The sequence below is a fragment of the Aphelocoma coerulescens genome, chromosome 8, assembly GCF_041296385.1.
Source record: "Aphelocoma coerulescens isolate FSJ_1873_10779 chromosome 8, UR_Acoe_1.0, whole genome shotgun sequence".
NCBI classification, from domain to species: domain Eukaryota; kingdom Metazoa; phylum Chordata; class Aves; order Passeriformes; family Corvidae; genus Aphelocoma; species Aphelocoma coerulescens.
Window position 1 is genome coordinate 29669901 of NC_091022.1, and position 16189 is coordinate 29686089.

Sequence of the window (16189 nt, forward strand, 5' to 3'; positions counted from 1 at the left end):
GGGCCGGGCCGTGAGGGGACAGGGCCGAGCCGTGAGGGGACAGGGCCGGGCCGTGAGGGGACAGGGCCGAGCCGTGAGGGGACAGGGCCGGGCCGTGACGGGACAGGGCCGAGCCGTGAGGGGACAGGGCCGAGCCGTGAGGGGACATGGCCGAGAGCTGAGGGGACAGGGCCCGGCCGTGAGGGGACAGGGCCGGGCCGTGAGGGGACATGGCCGAGAGCTGAGGGACAGGGCCGGGCCGTGAGGGGACAGGGCCGGGCCGTGACGGGACAGGGCCGGGCCGTGAGGGGACAGGGCCGGGCCGTGAGGGGACAGGGCCGAGCCGTGAGGGGACAGGGCCGGGCCGTGAGGGGACAGGGCCGGGCCGTGAAGGGACATGGCCGGGCCGTGAAGGGACATGGCCGAGCCGTGAGGGGACATGGCCGAGAGCTGAGGGGACAGGGCCGGGCCGTGAGGGGACAGGGCCGGGCCGTGACGGGACAGGGCCGGGCTGTGAGGGGGCATGGCCGAGAGCTGAGGGGTCGCGGCCGGGCTGTGAGAGGAGATGGCCGGGCCGTGAGGGGACATGGCTGGGAGCTGAAGGGACATGGCTGGGCGGTGGGGGAAGGGGTGACAGTCAAAGCGGGTCTGAGGAGGAGTGCGGGATGCGGCGATGGAAGGTTGGAGCCCACACTGGTGAGGGGCACCCTCAGAGATATACGCAGGGCTGGGCCCCTCACTGCGAGAAGGATGTGGAGGGGCTGGAGTGTCTCCAGAGCTGGAGAAAGGCCTGGAGCACAAGTGTGATGAGTGGCTGTGGGGGCTCAGCATGAAGAAAAGGAGGCTCGGGGAGACCTTTTCTCTCTCCACAACCCCCTGATAGAAGGGTGCAGCCAGGTGGGGGTCGGGCTCTGCTCCCGGGGAACAAGGGACAGGACAAGAGGGAACGGCCTCAAGTTGCACCAAGGGAGGTTTAGATTAGATATTAGGAAAAATTCCTTCACAGAAGAGGTGATTAAACATTGAAACACCCTGCCCAGGTTGTTGGTGGAGTCACCATCCCTGGAGGTGTTTAAGAAAAGACTGGACATGGCACTCAGTGCTCTGGTTTACAAGGTGGTGATCCGTCAAAGGTTGGATTTGATGATCTCAGAAGCCTTTTCCATCCTAAATGGTTCTGTGATCCTGGGTACCCACGCAGGCTGTGTGCCCCTGTGTCCTTCAAGTATGTGGTCATGTCTGTTCATAGGGCATTGTGAGGGTCAAGTTAAAGTGTTGTTTTATCAATAAGAAAAAATCGGTTTTATTCTCATATGTTCTTCAATCTGTGTTTCATTTCACAAGAAGTATTTCCATGTTTGTGATAATTTGGCTTGTAATCTGAAGGGAAGTGTAAGGGTTAATTATCATTATATAGGAAATAACCCCAGAGAACTTCCTGTTGACTCAGAAAGTGTTTCTGTTTGTATTTGTGTTGTCATCTCAATACAAATATTTTGAACCAACAAACTCTGTTGCAACCTTTTTATTCGGAACGTTTCATCTTTGTGGTGGAATGGGTTTCAAAGTGAAAATAATAAATGGCAAATGCAATGGTTTTTGTTCTCTCTACTTAAAAATGCAAAATCTAGACAATGGTATGATAAAAGAAAGAAAAATAATTGTTAATAATTGTTGTAGTCTCAGGAATACCTTGAGGATACAGACATCTTCTTATTCATAATAGATTTTTTTTAATTGTAGTTTTACCAAACAATGCTTAACTAAGCTATCCATACAGGCTAATATTCACAGATATATGAAAAGATATTTTCTATCTTTGTCTTGATTTATACTAGAGGAGGTCAAACACAATGTGTTTAAGGCTAGAGCATTTTAAATAGGTCCCAAGTATGACATTCATGAGAGAAGTAGAAGACCGATCAATACTTAAAAGTTCAACAGTGTCTTTAAGATCCATTTTTTTCCAAGATCACCTTTGCTAACTTAATTCTGCCAGCTCAAGCATAATTCTCAATCACACTCTACAACAGGACTATTCAAAATACATTAAAGAGAATTTAAATGTTAAGGGGTTTTTTTTTACATCTTCATTTTGTTATTAACATTTTCTTTCTCAACAGGGTTACGATTTGAGCCTGATTTTCTGTCTTATTAAATTCTGCTACTTGCAGTGGAGTCTTTCTGAGGCTGTTCACAGCAAGCAAACTTGCTTTTTCCCCTCGTGGGCAGCTGAGGAGGGCGCTCACGGCACTGAGGTGCCCGGCCCTGCAGGCGCAGTGCAGGGCAGTGTCCCTGCTGCTGTCCAAGGCATTGATGGCAGCACCGTGGCTCAGGAGGAGATTTATCACCTCTCCATGTCCATACTCCGCTGCAATATGCAGGGCTGTCTTCCTCCAAATGTTTCTGTCGTCAATATTTTTATTTTTTTCTGAGGCCAGCAGAATTTTTACGATGTCTGTGTTTCCTTTCATGGTGGCATAGTGCAGCGGGGTGCATCCATCCATGTCCTTAGCTCCAGCTCTCCCTTTGTTAGCCAACAGCACTTCCACAATGCTGAGGTGTCCTCTTGTGGCTGCAGCGTGCAGGGGAGTCTTCTTCTCCTTGTCCTGTGCGTTGGGATCAGCTCTGGCCTTCAGGAGCATCTCTGCCATTGTTTTGTCTCCCTGCTCAGCAGCCAAATGTAAAGGGGACTTTGCCTGCTTGTCCTGAGCGTTAACGTGGGCTTTGTGGTGCAGCAGCTGTCGGGCAACATCGGCGTGACCTCTCTGACTGGCGATGTGCAGGGGAGTAACAAAGTCTTTAGTGACAGCGTTAGTTTTGGCCCCAGCATTGACTAAAAGGCCTACCAATGCTCCCTTATTCTGGAGCGCAGCAATGTGGAGTGGGGCTTCCTCAGCTTGGTTCCTGACGTTTGTGTCCATCCCCTTGCGCAGGAGCAGATCTGCGATGGAAGCAGCCCCAGCCCGAACTGCCAAGTGCAAAGCTGTGTCTGCAGCAGGAGTCCTTATTTCCAAGTTTGCTCCTTTTTCCATGAGAACTTGTGCTGACTCTGCTTTGCCCATTTCACAGGCCAGCAGCAAAGGAGTGTAATGAATTTCATTGCGGGCATTGATATCTGTGCCTCTGTCTACTAAAGCTGCTATAGCACCATGCAGATTCCTGTGTACAGCTCTAAAAAGAGCTGTCTTCTTTATGTCGGAGGACAGATCTTTAGAATATTCCAGTAGTATTTTGAGGATGGATGGGTGGTCGCTGTTGAAGGCTCTTTCAACCATGTTGGAATCAACAGTGGCTCCGGCTTCTAGAAGTACTTTTGCAGTGTTTTCAGATCCCTGAGAAACAGCGTAACTGAGAGCAGTCTGTCCTCTCTCATCCTTTCCTTCAGTGGAGGTACCAGCCTCTAGAAGCATTTTGGCCAGGCTGCTCTCATCTCTAAGAGCTGCCATGTGCAAGAAGTTGTGCTGGTTCCTGCAGCTCCTTGCCTCTTCTTTCAGGAGCATTTTCAATATGTGACTGTGGTTATTCTCTGCAGCCCAGTGAAGTGGTGTCTTGCCTTCCCTGTCCAGAGCGTGCATGGAAGCACCACCTTGGAGAAGCACCTTGACTGCACCTCCATGGCCTTTCTCAGCAGCCCTGTGCAGGGCTGTTCTCCCTTTCCTGTCCTTCACACCTGTCCTTGCACCTTTGCTGAGCAAATATTCCATGATGGATAGATGGCCATTGGCAGCTGCAACATGCAGAAGTGTTTCACTGGAAGGGTTTAGCACACTGAGATCATTATCCTTCAGTGTTTTCTCTAACTCAGGCAGGGAGCCTTTAGCAACTGCAGCAAAGATGTTGACAGCAGCGTGATCTTTTCTAGGCTTTGTTGCCCTTGAAAGTGGAGTTACTTTTCCTTTCTTCTTAATAGCCCCTTTATGCTTTTTTCCCACAGGTCTGTCTTTTTTCCCCTGGCGCTGTTCACTGCTATTTTCATCCCAAACCTTATCTTTTTCAAGTAAATACCCAACCAATTGTCTTCTGGCATCTCCAATGCTTTCATTTACTTCACTAACGTATTTTCTTATCTTGCTGTAAAGTTTTGGCTCCACTTGCTTTAAACATGGATAAAAAAAGAGCCTGCAGGCTCGTTCACCTTGAGAAATGAGTATGTCTAAAACCCGAGAGTTCTTTTCTGTTCGTGTCCTGTAGAAACTCAGGACCAGCTTTTTTTCTGGGGTAAAAATACCATTTTCTATCAGCCAGTGCAGGAGCTGGTCTGGGTCATTTATGCCTTGTACGAGCTCTTCTTTTTTAGTCCTTAGGACTTCAATTGCGTATGGATTTGTAAACAGGCTGCTTGAATGCATGTTCATGTTGCTAATCAAAAAGTGAATTGAGGTATTGTTTGAAGGTAAATAGGAAATAGCAAAGCAGGCTCACATAATTTCAGTCTTTTCATAGAACTATGAACGAACAACCGTTGTAGATTGGTGATAAATCTTTAAAGAAATCAAAACCCCCTCACCTTTGCTTTCCAGTTGTTAGAAGTCCTTTGATCTCCTCTGTTCTTCCTTAGCAACGAGTACAGCTTAATAACAAAACAGAAGTCTGTGATATCTGAAGATATTTCACTTGGAAGGCTTCTTCCAGATTTTTAATGCATAATTAGGGGTTAAAAAAATGCTTTTGTGAATCTGATATTTGAATAGAAGATAGTTGTTAGTTGAGTTTCTCTGTTCCTCTGGCCAAGCTGGTTCCTAAATGACCAGTCAATTAAACATGACAAAAGAAAATTCACAGCATAGTTACTGTTGCCATGATCACACACCTCGTATGATCTGAAATGAAAGAGTGCACACTGCCAGCTATGCAGGTGAAAACCCTATAATGCAATGAAATAAAAGCATAAAGACCTAGGTAAAAATAAACTGTTTAAGCAGCTGGTTATAAAAAGTGATCCAGCCTTTCTAATATGAGCTACAGCTCCAGTCAGGGGTATATTTAAGGCCATTTACCTTGTCATTCCTGCTCTAACACAGAGTCTGTCTGGAAAAGTTAATTCTTTTACATGAGGTGGATCAAGGCATGTGATTCAGTGTGCAATATTTAAAGTATAATTAGAGCTTCGAATCTGTGTAGTCTTCCATATGGATGTAAGACCTTGGGACCTAGCTGTAATTAATTTAACTTATTGGTGTTTAAATTCCCTATGGAAGAGAAGGAAATAAAATAGTAATTATCCACACATTTTGAAACCAATTGAGAGAAAAATTGAGATTATAGAGTTTGAGAAAAGCTGGAGGTAAAATGAGTTAAAAAGTTGAAATCCTGACCTTATTTAAGCAAGTGGGAAATTTTGCCATTAGTTTCTTCATTCAGTGCCCTTTTTGCTGGGTCCTGCTCTCTTTGCATGTATTTTCTTTAGTAGTATGTACAAGGTGACTGATAAGATTTTTAATTTTTTGCTGTTGACTTTAACTTTATAAGTAAGATTGCAAAATTTATTCTATTAAAAAAAAAAAAGTTTTATTGAAGAAATAGCTGGGAAGGGCAAGACTTTTAATATATATTTTGAAAACCAGCCAGTTACCAAGTCAGCGAATTTGACAGCCAATTTAAGAGCCTTGTAATTCCTCTGAAATGCAAAGAAGGGCACTACACCAAGAATAGCAAAACCTTTGTCATTTAGTTAATGATTGTTAACTCATAGCATGGAAAACCGTGGTTTAATGTAGGGAGTCAGGAGCACTGAATGTTGTTCTCAAATCTGCCAGCGACTCACTCTGTGATCTGCAAATTATTTAGTCTTCAGATTTGACTTAACTCGATCTCCTTAGATCCTGAAGGTCTATCTGGTCCTTGAGTAAATCAGTTCTTACTTAGTTTGGGGAAATGGGATCTTTATATTGTCATTATTATTCTTCCCATGCAAAATAGAGATAACAATCCTTGATCACCTTCACAGGAAAGTTGTGAGTTCTCGCAGGGGAAAATGTTACGTGGGTGCTGAGCAGAGTTGTCATAGGTGGCACAGGAATTTTTAGAACTCCTGAAAAATTTAAAAAAAGAAATGGTGATATTCTGTAAGATTCCATTAGTAAGGCAGTAATTTCCCACTGTTCTGAATACAGGAATTTCCCTGGTAAGCAGGTCCTAGTAGAGATGGAAGGGTGCAGTTCTCCTCCCTGGCCTTGAGGAGGAACATTTGAACAATATTTGCAGGCAGCATCTCTTTCAGAGCCATTTCACTTTATTTTGGAAAGTAATAAGCAGCAAATGATGTGTTATGAGATGCAAATCACAGTTGCCAAAACATAATTATGCGGTTTTTTTGAAAAGTTTCTCATTATAAATATGTGACTTATGAGGAAACTCTGTCTTAAAACAAGAATCACATTGACAAGAAAATTTTAGAAGTTGTTGTATAGATATGTTTTTAGAAATTATGTTTTAAAAGCCCTTATTTTAAAATTATTATTCTAACTACTTTTAGAATTAAGCCTTTGTTCCAACAATGACTTCACAAAGAGATTCAGAATTGGCTATTTGAAGCGTAATTTTTTGTTTATATCTTTTTCACTGATTAACTCACTTTATTTGACATGTAAATGTTTCAGAGAAGGGAAAAATATTAAGGCTCAACACCTCTTCTCTTATAATTAAGTGCATGAGACCACAAATATGTCGGATCAGTAGGAAACTGCATTAAAAATAAAAATGGCAGTATTTAATATTACTGGACTTCTAAGAAAATAAGGAAGTTGGAGAGAATAAGAGGCAAATCTTTGGGCTTCTTTGTTATCTTTTATTTTTATTTATTGTCAGAGGGGCATAAGGTACTTCACAGACCACTTTTATTTCTGCTGGCTTCTTTAGCGCCATGTGTCCAAGGACTGGATTATTACGTTATTTTAAAAGGCTCTTTATTACGTTATTTTAAAAATAAAATTGTGGGCTTTACTAAATTTGTAGATTTGAAGGGCAAGTGATGCCCTTGATAGGAAAGATATAAATTTTGGCCTCTGCTGGATGAGTGGCTGTGCAGGGAACTGTTTAAATCCAGCTGTAGCTGGGACACTTGAGTCAGTTATTTCTGACATGCAATCTCAGTTTTGCTCCTAACTCATGTCCTTGGGCAAATCCCTTAATCCCTGTTCCCTGTTTACACAAGCATTAAAAAAGGAAATTTTTTTCTACCTCACAGACACGTCCTAAGTGTTTATTACTGTTGGTGCAGTGCTTTGAAGTTATAGAGTGCTTTGAAGTTTTTGTCCTTTGAAGTATTGTTTTCTGACTTCTCAGCGATGAACATTTATTTCTTAAATTAACGCATGCCCGTGTTCTCTAGCTGATTCTATGTTGCCATGTCATCATCAAATATACATTTAATTTTCTCTATTTTAATTTCTCGAAGATGAAAGCAACCCAAAGTACATCTAGAGTGTGGTGAAAGGAGCCTGTGAGGGGATGTGGCTGCGGGAGTGAGGCACCTGCAGAGGTCACCATTCCTCCACCGAGGCTCTTGCCGAGCTGGTGGTTGGGAACTTATCTCGCTGTGCTATAGCCAGCCTGTAAGAGATAATACAGCCAACATCATTATCTAAACATCGTGAGGGATGCAGAAATATGTCTGGGTGATCAAGGCATTTTTCTTAATAAACATGGCTCATGAATAGAGCTTTGTTTTGGATAACCAGAAATCTGAGTGTGGCCGAGCTGGTTGAGGTGGAACTATATTTAGGTAGAGCTGGATTGAGAAACAGCAGTGCAAGAAGTGTTCATGGTGATGATTACAGTGAGCTTCACTTGCTCCAACACTGGGAGAGCTGAGCAGTCAGGACGTCTGCAAGAGGCAAAATGCTTGGTTTTGCCTGAAGATGAACTGCAGTAAATGAGGGAGGTCCAAAGGGGAGCTTTGGTGCTGAGTGATGAGTTTGTGTCAGTCACATTTCTGTGGAGAGCAAGCTCAGGGCCTTCCTGGCTGGTATTTAGATGGGAGGTGTTCCCTAGGGAAGTGCCATCCCCAGTGGCACACGCACAACAGGGGTCTGTGCCTGAGTGGGGCCCGCTGAGGGCAGGGAAAGCTGATCTGGGCAGTCTCGTGTTCTGTGCCTGACTCGCAGCTGGGCTCCCATCCCATCCCATCCCATCCCATCCCATCCCATCCCATCCCATCCCATCCCGTCCCGTCCCGTCCCGTCCCAATTCTCCTGCACTCCTTGGCAGCACAGAGCCACCCCAGTGGAGCCTGTGGCAGGCATGGGGCTTGAAAGAGGGACCTGCAGAAGGCACAGCTTCCCAGATTTACCCACTGTTCATGGATGCTTTCAAAATACCAATAATGCAACAGCTGGTATAATACCCCAGGTATTTTATTCTATTTCCAAAACAAGCCAAGGTCTTATCTCAGCCCTGTAGGGCCGTTTCCTCAGGCATAAACAAATGAAGGTCAGTTAAGCGCTGCACCCGTGCAATGCAAACTGGTTTTTTTCCCGAAGATTACTGTGTACTTTTATGAAGTTCCCAAGCCGGGGTAGCTGTGAGTGGACAGTGAACATCTGCAAAGTGCCACTGAGGGCTGTAAATGCTGACAGAGCGGGCTGGCTGCATCCAGCTGTAGGAATGAGGCTTAGGATCAATAACTCAGCCAAAGTGAGGATTAGGATTGTTTTCCAGTTTATCATACATTTATAACTGAATTTAAGAAGAGTGACCAAACTACTTAGGTAACTTTTTTTTTGCCATTCAGGTTTTGAATAATTAGATGTATGTATTTTTCTGAAGTTCTTTGTGGCATTACTTGCCAGGCTGTTTTCTAAAAAGCTACACAGTGGAGGTTGAAGGAAAAAGAAATTGCTAGTTTTGCTTCACAGAGCTAAAGAAAAGAAACGTTCTTGTTTCAGAACATAATAAAATAAAAGTTCTTTCAAAAGAAACAGAAAAAATGTTAGCTGTGATATCATGAATGATGTATTTAGCAACTGTAACTTTCATAATGCAAAGTTAAAAAAAAACTTGCAAGCTTTTTGTCTAACTGAGCAGTATTACTGGTTATTTGTTTCCATACATATTTATTTTGCAGACATATTTCCTGTCACAAGCATAATTTAAATTTAAGAACTAATTGTCAGTCTGTTGACTAAACCTGGATACTAACTGGCTGAAAGCTGTATCAGTGGTATAATTTTATCTTGTAATTTTAGAGCTATAAATGCCTCCTTTCAGACCTAGGCTAACAGAAAACAGCTATGGCAAAACGCAAGCCCTCCTATCATTAGGATAAGACATAAATGATGTAGAAGTACTGAGTTACTAAATGCTGAGGCAGTTTCAAGGATCAGCAAAACCAAATGTAGAGAGGGACAGGGTTTTTCTCCAAAGTGGGCAGATTTTTTTGCAGTGTAGACCAAACAAGCCCTTCTGGTTGTGAGTCAGGAACATGCACTTTGTCAGTGAAGTCTTACAGAAGAAAATACTTTATAGAAGTTCTGTAACTGTTGAAGACAGTGAGGATCCTCCTCACACCCCAGTATTGCTCCCAGAAGGGTGTGGTGCTGTCACTGCATCTCCCTCAGAAGCCTTTTGGCCAAATTGGCTTTGTAGAGGTAGAGTACTTAGTGAAAACGATTCTGAATTTGCACCAGTGCCAAGGAGAATTTTGTTCTAAGTGATTATAAAAATCCATCACCAGTACATCTTCACTGTTCTATCTAAATCTCTCCATCTATAGCACTTTCCTAGTCTTCAGACAATTCAAATTACTCAAGGGGCTTGCTTGTAACCACATTTAAAAAAAAAATGGTATTCTTTTCCTTCTTCTGAAAAAGTACATGGAAGCAATTGCTTGTTAATTTATTTATTCTGTTTGTCTTTATTATAATTTAGTGGTACTCCAACCTGATCAACTGGTTAAAATCATCTTGGATTTTTAGTTGCATTCAGTTTATATTTGTTATACATCAAAATGAAGTTTAACTTTCCTGCTGTAGCAGAAAATTTCAGGCATGTAATTGTTTCTTCTAAGTGTTTTAGTCTGTTCTCAGTTCTGTAATTTGGTAGCTTTTGCTCAGTCTCACAGTATTTCTCATTCAGAGGGTTTTCTGAGGCACATAGAGTTGATCCTTTCATGTTATCTCCTCTTCCCAGTTCTGGCAGCTTCCCCTGTCTTCCGTTTGAATCCTCTGCCTTTAACTGCCTATTTTGGTTCCCCCAGAAAGTGTCTTCTTGTGTGTCAGGGTCTGGATTCCTGCACCTCACCTCAGCTCCAGTTCAGCAAAGGATATGGTTACACATCCAGCTCCAGAGAGGTGCCTCAGAGGAGTGCAAGTTTGACTCCCAGAAACATCAGCAGAACATTAGCAACTCCTATCTTTTTCTGAATTCTGAATAAAGGTCTAGCATCGAGGACCTGATTAACTGGAGCACTGGCTCAGGACCTCAGCTGTCCTCCTGCCTGTTTGACTCCGTGAGAAACACCCTTGTTGATTTGGAGAGCTCCCTAAGTCCTGACAACTCCAGATTCATGGTGTTTGCTTTCCTTGGCATGTCCCAAAACACCCTTCTGTGTTGGGCTGCACCTGTGATATTCCAGCAGCTCTCTTTGTTCCCAAGCCATTATGTCTTCCTACTCAAATTTCCATTCAAAGAGTGATTCATGCAGCAGGGGAAAGGCATGACCTGGCTGCCCCCTCAGTTTCCATCGCTGTGCAGATCATGTGCAGTCCCATCTGAACTGGAGACTTTGCTTTCAGACTCCTCTATTCCTATACCTGGAACTAAGTCTTTTATTCCTTGCTCCTTTAGTCTGCACTAGGAGCAGAGAATTATTTGCTGCATAAAGAGGCTTTTTGAAAGAAAGATAGTTTTGGTCACAGGAGTAATGCAAACACAGCAGCATGGATTTTCTTTTCCCTAGCAATGCCTTTTCTCACAGCACACAGGGTTGGTACCTGTGCCACAGCTGCTCTGTGGACAAAGCACAAGTTTGACTCATTATTTCAGCATCCTTTTCATTTAATAAATAATAGCTTTCAAAACCTGAATGTTTGTTTCTGATGTCCAGCTGGAGACAACTGCACACGTCCACCAACAGCCTTACAAGAGCTGCATCTCTTCAGGCATCCTTCCTAATGCTTTTGATGTCTTCCACTGTCCCTGCACTACTTTCCTCTTCATCCTTTGCATATTGCTATCTTATGCCTTTTTGAGTCTCTTCCACACTGTCCCTCTAACCTCAATGCACTCATTTGTAAATTCAGTTTCCTTTACTGTGCAGTTGAAGCATTCCTTGTTTGAGAAAGTTTTAAAAGTTTTTTGGTTTGTGCTTTTTTCTTTTTTCATTTTTTGGTTGGTTTTTTTTCTTCTCCTTGCCTAAATAGGATTTACAAGACCCTGAGGTTTAAATTGAGTTCTCTGAGACTTGTGGGACTCCTGTGAGGTGACGTGGTAGATGCTGAACAGGCATCTAGACCCATTGTAATTTACCTGTAAATGTATTTTTATATCATATGGTTCCCAGTGAAGCAAAATCCCTGGCTCAATAATAGAACAGTAATATGCCCACAAGGGATTTTAGAAGACCAAGATTAAGGAAAGAATAGTGATTTTTAATAGCTGGAATCAACCTTCTTTTTCCCTTGTGTCACAAGACATAGGGAAATCTCAGTTTCAATTAAAAGTTAATATTACATCATGAAAATGGGATAAACGTGACATTAAGAAGTGAATAGAAGGATATTGTAATGACAGCTCAAGTGCTATTAGTGACTTCATGTTTAATTCAATAAAATATCTCTATTTAAACATTATCTGAAGCAGCCAGAGCTTGCAGTAGAATTCAGAGCAAACCCTACTGGAGAGTGTACATGGCCATGGCACGTTTGTTAGAAATATTGGCAAATTTAACTTAATTGTAACAGATTACATCTCAAGTTTGCATTTTCCAGTTTGGTTTGGTTTCTGTATTACTTTGGTTTTGAATCTTTTAAATCAAAAATATCTTTTGTGCTCCCTAGGCTTGGTTTTGTTCGTTTATTGTACAACAGGTTGCATCAATGTCATCTAGATGTGACTTCCAGTTTTGCTTGAATTGACACCAAAATGACCAGGATGGTGGTTTGTTCCCCCTTCCCCTCTTTTACTCACTGGCATAATTTCCATCCAGCAAAGCTTTTGAAAAATAAGGAAGGAAAAGGCCTTCCTGTACAAGCTTCCTGTGAATCCCATCCAAATATAAAAGACTTGTGTAAAAGCTTGGCAGGCAATCCCAGCATATGCCACTTAGTGACTTCCTTATTTTATGCTATCATTCCACGTACAGCAAATGAATCTGAAAATCAGAGTAATTTCCATTCATTTTCGAATAAGAAATCATAAATGGTAAATTTCCTATCTGTGTATAACACCCACATTTTAAATCAAAAGTCTTGAATGCTGACAGCATTAGTCATAGGAAATCCTGTATGAACATCCAGCACTTGAGTTGGACCTTCCCCTGGATCACACCATAGAAGGACTTTGCAGGAAAACGTTCTGGTACTCTCAAAGCCTGCATTGATTTTAACCCTTCACCTGCCAGTGCCTCTGCCATGACAGTGCTTTTTTTTTTTCTAGAGGCCATTTGCCATTTTCTTGTGATCAAAATTGTATTGAAAAACAATATATTTCAGTGCTAAAATTGTCTGTATTTTAATAATACACCAGTAGCATTTTATAGTACAGATGTGCACTTATACACTCTCCCTTATGAGCACAAATAGTCTTCAGTGTATGCTGTTCAGAAGAAAATTAATTTGAATAAAAAATACTGATTTAGAATATTAGATTGTTGTATTAATATTTGTGCATTAATTATCAGCATGAAACAAAGTGCACAGGTCAGTAAAAATGGAAAGCTAAAAAAGCCAACGTAACTTTGTCCATTAACCCATAACATGGCCAAGGCAATACCAGTGACAAACCCAGCTGTGTTGCACAGGATCATTTTCACATTACATGGCTGAACCAACTGTGACAATTTCTTTGCCTTTATTTAAAAGGAGCCATCTCTCAATGGGCATAGTATATCTTTAAAAATAAAAATTTCCTACTTACCATTTTCATCTACTGGGAAAATCCCACACATGTTGAGTTATTGTGGAACAGCTGGCTTAAATTAAAGCTTCAGACTTAAGGAAGGAATCTTAGAGCATAAAGTATCAAGTAATAGCTAAATTCCAGATTAGGATGAGGCTTGTAATGTTAGGCATGGCAAGCATATATTAGGCAAATGGACTTGAAGAATCATAGGTTTTTTGTAATGTGGTGAATCTTAATACTCCAGTTTTAGATCTAGAACCAGCAATGTTTAAACATAGTTTAATCTAGTTGGATAAATGAATCAAAATACATTTTAATATATTGTTGTTCATATGGGAGAGGCTTTGGACTATGAAAATACTGATGGATGTCCACAAAAGAAATAGAAAGCCATTAAAAATTCTCAGTAATTGAGAGCTCTGCTTTTATTCTGACTCTTCTCATGAGTTTGGAGACTTTCATAGATTTTTGGAGCATCATCATTTAATGATCATTTTTAGTTGTGAGGCAAGAGTGATAATTTTTACTACATGGGGAGTTTCTGCTGGTTTTCAACCTTTACTTATAAAACTTTTCTTTTTGAACTCATAGACTCATTGAGTCATTTAAATCAGAGAGTAGATCTCTGTGAAGTCAGTATCATTTTGAAGATCCAAACCAGAGGGCGGATTTACACCAAGACATAGTTGTTTGGTTTGGGGCTTTTCAGCATTGTTTTTTAAGCCAAGACCTGGACTGCCTGGAAAAAGGAGAATTAAACTCGGTATTTCTACACTGCAGATCTCAATCAGCAGTTATGGAAAACTGTGTGTGGGACTATGAAGGAGCTCTTCATGTAAAGCTGTAGCTGGAATTAGAACTCAAATTCAGTGATTGTGCTCTTGGCTGGTGTGGTATCAGCTGAACCCCAGAAACACGGAGGAATCTGGGTTCTGTATGTTAATGGCGAGGTCTTGCTTGTTCCTGTTTCTGTACAATTATAAAGACAAGGAGTTCTATTTCTTCTTAATTTCCTTAGATCACGACTGCCAGCAGAGAAGTGAGACCCTCCTGGAGAGGCAGGAAGGGGTGAGATGGTTGGCAGTGCTTTCCTGGATTGATGGGGCTGTGCTGCTGTGCTGGGATGGGCAGTGTGTTAAAAAGGGGATAATGGGAGCTTTTCTTTCTTAGATTGGGCTGTGCAAGTGTCAAAACAGTAGAACTAAATTCCGGGGGGAACTACATTAGGCTACAGAAAATCAGGTGGCACAGAGCTGCTAGTATTCCTAATTTGCAACAGGTTAGAGAATTGGGCTATTTGTAACAGAAAAAAAAAAGAGTAACTTCACAAGATCTTTCCTTCCCTGAGCTCATTACTTTGTTACCTTTGTTCCTATGTTGTCGTTGTTACCTTTAGAGTTTGATTGGAACTGTAACTGGCTTTGCCAGTAGCAAATAGGTGGTGTAGATCCTAAATGTGAGAGCTTTTCATGGTTGCCACATTCAAGCCACAGAAACAACCATTAACATTTAGTTAAAATCCAAGCCTTTCTCATGTTGCCAGCCTGGCATTTCCTGTGCAGTGAAAAACACAGAAGCAGTTTCTGCGCGTAAGGATGATAATAGAGCAAACAGAGGGGGCCAAGGAAATAGCTTGAAATTAATTGTGGGTGTGGTAGTATACTTTGTCAGTAAATTCAAAACAGACAGAGAAGCCAATGTCAGAAACATGTGCAAGAAATTCCATTTATAAGACTTGGAATAATAACCTCACTGCCCTCTTAAATAATTTTAAACATATATGCATAAAGTTAGTCATCTAACAAAAACAGTTTCATAAGCAGGTATAGTAATGTCTCACAGTTCTTGTTCAAGTTAATGGCTGCATGAAAAATGTTCCCTGGGAAAGTCAAACCATGTTTTATAGGTTTGTCCATATGGGAAGCTGATCTTGTTTAACCAAAAGTGTGAATTCAAATTAAGTTAGTAAAACTGGTGCAAAATCTGTCTGGGCATTTTTGTACTGTAAGTTCCATTGGGAAGAATGAATTTAGGAGTTCTGGCTCGATCTGTGGCAATGTGGATATTGCTGTGAGCATTTCTTTCAGGAGATGCCACATCCTCACTGCCTGTACCTGCATTTATGTTCCACCTCCCCTGTTGCTCCCTGTCATTTCAGGGGTTGGTAGAGCTTTGTGGGTAACAGAATCAGGGGAACAGTGCAGGTTAAAATATTCCCAAAAGCACTACCAGCTCAAAGGGAGGAGTGGAAAAGAAAAGGAGAAGGGAGAAAGTGGCTGCTCAGGCTGACACCGAGGTAGAAAAAATGCTTATACACATCAAAGCTCAGCTCTCTAAGGGCAGGAGGTGCAGCTGACGGTGTTTGCCTGCAGCAGTAGTGTCCGAGTGGTTTGCTACTGCAGTCCACAAACTGGCACAGAAACCTGAACTCCTTCCTTGGTGCCTTCATCAAACACCAGCTAAAGCTACCTGAGGTTGTTCAGCGAGGCCCCAGGTTGCACAAAAAGACAGATGTGCACACTTGGACCAGTTTGAGACCATTCCTTTGAAAGAGCTGGAGCTGCGTAACTTTTTTACGAAAGTAAAAGTTTAGTCTGAGACTAAGATAAGAAAAAACCCAACTCCTGGTACAAAGTGTTTTGCCCTTGCTCATTTTCCTTCCTTCCTTCCTTCCTTCCTTCCTTCCTTCCTTCCTTCCTTCCTTCCTTCCTTCCTTCCTTCCTTCCTTCCTTCCTTCCTTCCTTCCTCCGACATCCCTATTTCCCAACATAAAAAAATGCTGTGATTTCAAATCATGTTTTCTGTCAAATATTTATCAGTGGCCTGATTTCCAAAACTGGGATATTCAGCATCTTCAGGACTTGTGCTACTTTTTTGGTATCAGTATTTTGAGAAACATTCAAATTGGTCAACTTTATTGTTACTTCTCCAAAATTACACAGAGCCTAAAGTGTCAGTAGTTGTGAAGTGTAGTGAACAGCACTTCCCTAAATATACTAAGCTGAGGTGGTTTTTGGAGTGCAGAAGTGGGAAATAAAATCCAGAAGTCTTCAACAATGCTGATGTATTAAAAGCACAGATAAATCTGCCTAGAGAAAAGCTGCCTGCTTTTCCATAGGTCGTGCTCCTGAAAACTGGAAATTGTGCT

General features: G+C 41.9%; 1 protein-coding gene and 1 long non-coding RNA gene across 2 annotated transcripts in view; one reads left to right on the forward strand and one right to left on the reverse strand.

The window, feature by feature from the left end:
- The window catches only part of LOC138114283 (uncharacterized), a 37779-nt gene that overhangs the window by 102 nt on the left and 21488 nt on the right, over positions 1-16189 (forward strand). The window lies entirely within an intron of this gene.
- On the reverse strand, positions 2070-4337 carry LOC138113740 (CARD- and ANK-domain containing inflammasome adapter protein-like). The gene has a single exon (XM_069022399.1). It carries the CDS (start codon positions 4335-4337, stop codon positions 2070-2072), a length of 2268 nt encoding a protein of 755 aa, XP_068878500.1.